Here is a 3,071-nt window from a genome sequence, read left to right on the forward strand (position 1 = left end):
TTAGTTGTGAAGAGGATTCGGACCTGTGTGAATTATTCTTTTGTCATCCTCATAAACAACACTACTATGTTGTTGTGAATAACCATTTTTGGTTTTCATGACGGTAGTTGTAAACGATGATAATGGTGCATGGAACAACACCCTGCTGAAACTATGATCTCTTAAAGATCCTTGTAGTTGTGGCGGCAACGACGGTGGTGATGAAGGCTTTATTGAATGTCTGCTTCTACTTCTACTTCTATTCCGGCTCCTGTTTTGGACGGCGGCGGCGCTTTCATTGTGAATAGACAAAAAGAAAGTTACAAGAGAAAAAACTAAGATGACCCAAAAGAAGAAGATTGCAACTCTGCTTGGAGATGAAAACCTTCTTGTTTTTTCTCTATCTCTGAAAACTATCATTGCAAAATAATAACAATAATAATAATAATATATAATGGTGTATGTAGATTTTGTTGGTGGTTGTCACAAAAGGGGTAGTGTAGCAGCTTTAGAACACCCAGAAAGAAATCACATCAAAGTGCACAAAAAGAAATATGATCTTTGTGTGAAAAAACACAAGTGGGTTTTGGATTTGGATAATTCAGACAAAGGAAGAAAAAGACTAGTAGTCAAAAAGGAGTTTTGAGTTATAGAGAGAGAGAGAGAGAGAGAGAAAGAAAAAAGAACCTAAAACTTTGGGTTCGTCCCTTGTCTTATGGGTCTAGTCACATGATCTTGACCCTTGATTCCTGGAAGGTTCTTATAATTCTTAAAATTTAACTTTCTTTCTGAGTCCTTTCTTCTTTGGATTTTGCACCCTTTTTTTTTTTTAAACTCTTGAGCCATTTCCATAACTGGCTCCCTCACTCAATATTTTTTTCTCTTTTCTTCCTTTTGCATTTTGGCATCTGATGAATTGTTTTTGTTTTTGTTTTTACATGCTTTTATGAATTATTAATAATTTGTATTTATTTTGTGTTTGCTTGGTAAGGGTGTGGGACTGTCCAGTATTAATAGCCGCTGTCTCCGGAATATTATAGTATTCAAATTTAAAGGGCATCGATAAACAAACTCTGCCCTCTTTGGCTTACTACTGTTTTTCTCTGCGCACATTACTTGCTTCTTCTTTTTTTTTGGTTTTGTATTTTTTTAAATAGTTTTTTATAGGCTCGACTGTAAAAGTAATTATTTTTTATTTATTTAAGGTTTAATTATTTGATTGGTGTATATAATTTTATTGAATTTTTAATTTGGTTTTTATATTTTTTTTTAAATTGAATTTTTATACCATATCAAATTTTGCAATTAAATTTTTGTCGTGTCAAAAACGCTGAAACTAATAGAATATTTCATTAAACAAAATGAATATGTCTAACACTTAATTGAATATTCCGTATAGTTTAATAGAATATTATATTAATTTCAGCGTTTTTGTCACGGTAGGAACTTAATTACAAAATCTGATATGGTACAGAGACTTGATTAAAAAGAAAAAAAAAAGTATAGAGACATAATTGAAAATTTGGTGAAACTATAGGAACCGACATAGTAATTAAATTTTTAAGTAATTTATCTAATTCAGTAATAAGAACCGCTTAGACCAATTATTTGCATTACAAGAAAAACGTTGAGTTTCGTCAGATTTACCATTGGATTAGTATCGGACATTAGCGTCGGCTTTACCGACGGATGTATGGATAGTTTTCAAGTGAAATTCGTCAAGTCAAATCGTTATCGGCGGATCTTCGATTCTGATGGTAAATTCGTCAGTAATAGTTGGAGGAAAAACGGAAAATAGGCGCGAAATGTAGGGATTTACCGGCAGAAAAATCCGTCAGCAAACCCATTTTAGTCAAATGCTGCGTTTTGGTGATCGCTATGCGTTACCATCAGATTTATCCGTCGATAAATTTGATGGTAACAAGCTCTAGGAAAAACTACCAAAAGTACCCATGAAGTTTACAGACGCTGACAAAAGTACCCATAAACTAAGGAAATTAACGATGTACCCATGGAAGATGAGTTCCGTATGACAAAAGTATCCAAACCCTAATTTTTTGTTGATTTTTTTAATAAAATTCCCAAACTATCCCCACCCTCAATCTCAACTCACTTTTTTAATCTTCCATAACTCAACATGCACCTTTAAAACTTGCCATGGAGTTCAAAACTACTCCTACAACAGATGAAATGAACCTTTTATGGTGGAAATTTTGGATAATAATGCAACAGAGAATTGCAGTGCCGAGATTAACAAAAGAATCAATCAATACGGATGAAGAATCAGAGAAAGAATCATAAAGGAATAGTTTTTAATCGTTTCATTTGTTTTTTCCTTTTTTTCTTAATTTGAGAGTTTTCTTTGTGTGAAGGAATTGGCGAAAAAAATGGAAAAGAGCTCACCATACTAAATTTATCTGCTAGGAATCGGTCGAAGTCCTCTATCACCACCACCACCACCACCACCATTGATTTTGGCCTGGTCTATTATAGGAGTAGTTTTGGACTCCATGACAAAGGTTTTAAAGGTACAAGTTAGGTTATGGAAGGTTGAAAAAGTGGGTTGAGGTTGAGAGCGAGGGTAGTTTTGGAATTTTATTAAAAATTAACAAAAAAATTAGGGTTTGGATACTTTTGTCATACGAAACCCATCTTCCATGGGTACATCATTAATTTCTTTAGTTTATGGGTACTTTTGTCAGCGTTCGTAAACTTCATGGGTACTTTTGATAGTTTTTCCCAAGCTTTAAAATTGAAAGCGCGAACCCTTTCTCTTTTCATTTCGAATTCTCCTCTCTCTCTAACCTCTCTTCTCCGTCTCTCTCTAATCCTCTCCTTTCCCCGCCGCTTCGTCAACCCCACCGCCGCTAGCCCCTCCTATCGCCACGACTCCCTCTCTTCTCTCTCTCTCTCTCTCTCTCTCTCTCTCTCTCTCTCTCTCTCTCTCTCTCTCTCTCTCTCTCTCTCTCTCTCTCTCTCTCTCTCTCTCTCTGTGTGTGTGTGTTCTGTGTTGCCGTCGCCGTTCAGCACTGCCACTACATCTCCCTCTCCTAACTTCTTCTTCCTCTGTTCGCTCCTCAGGTTCTATGATC

The 3,071-nt window shown here is 35.5% G+C and overlaps 1 protein-coding gene across 1 annotated transcript; it reads right to left on the reverse strand.

The window, feature by feature from the left end:
* LOC130974934 (uncharacterized) lies at nucleotides 1–1,826 on the reverse strand. Its single transcript, XM_057899773.1, has 2 exons — nucleotides 1,799–1,826; nucleotides 1–392 (listed from the first exon to the last, which is right to left on the reverse strand). The coding sequence occupies exons 1-2, from the start codon at nucleotides 1,824–1,826 to the stop codon at nucleotides 1–3; spliced, it is 420 nt and encodes a 139-aa protein (XP_057755756.1).
* Between the last annotated feature and the right edge of the window lie 1,245 nt (nucleotides 1,827–3,071).

Source organism: Arachis stenosperma, chromosome 4, assembly GCF_014773155.1.
Source record: "Arachis stenosperma cultivar V10309 chromosome 4, arast.V10309.gnm1.PFL2, whole genome shotgun sequence".
Taxonomy (NCBI): Eukaryota; Viridiplantae; Streptophyta; class Magnoliopsida; order Fabales; family Fabaceae; genus Arachis; species Arachis stenosperma.

What these genes read in the sequence shown, in the direction of transcription:
- LOC130974934 (XM_057899773.1), bottom strand. Translation starts at nt 1,826, where the DNA reads ATGGGTTTGCTGACGGATTTTTCTGCCG. An exon ending in GCTGACGGATTTTTCTGCCG is followed by an intron (nt 393 to 1,798) that starts GTAAATCCCTAC and finishes TTGCAATGATAG; the next exon opens with TTTTCAGAGATAGAGAAAAA.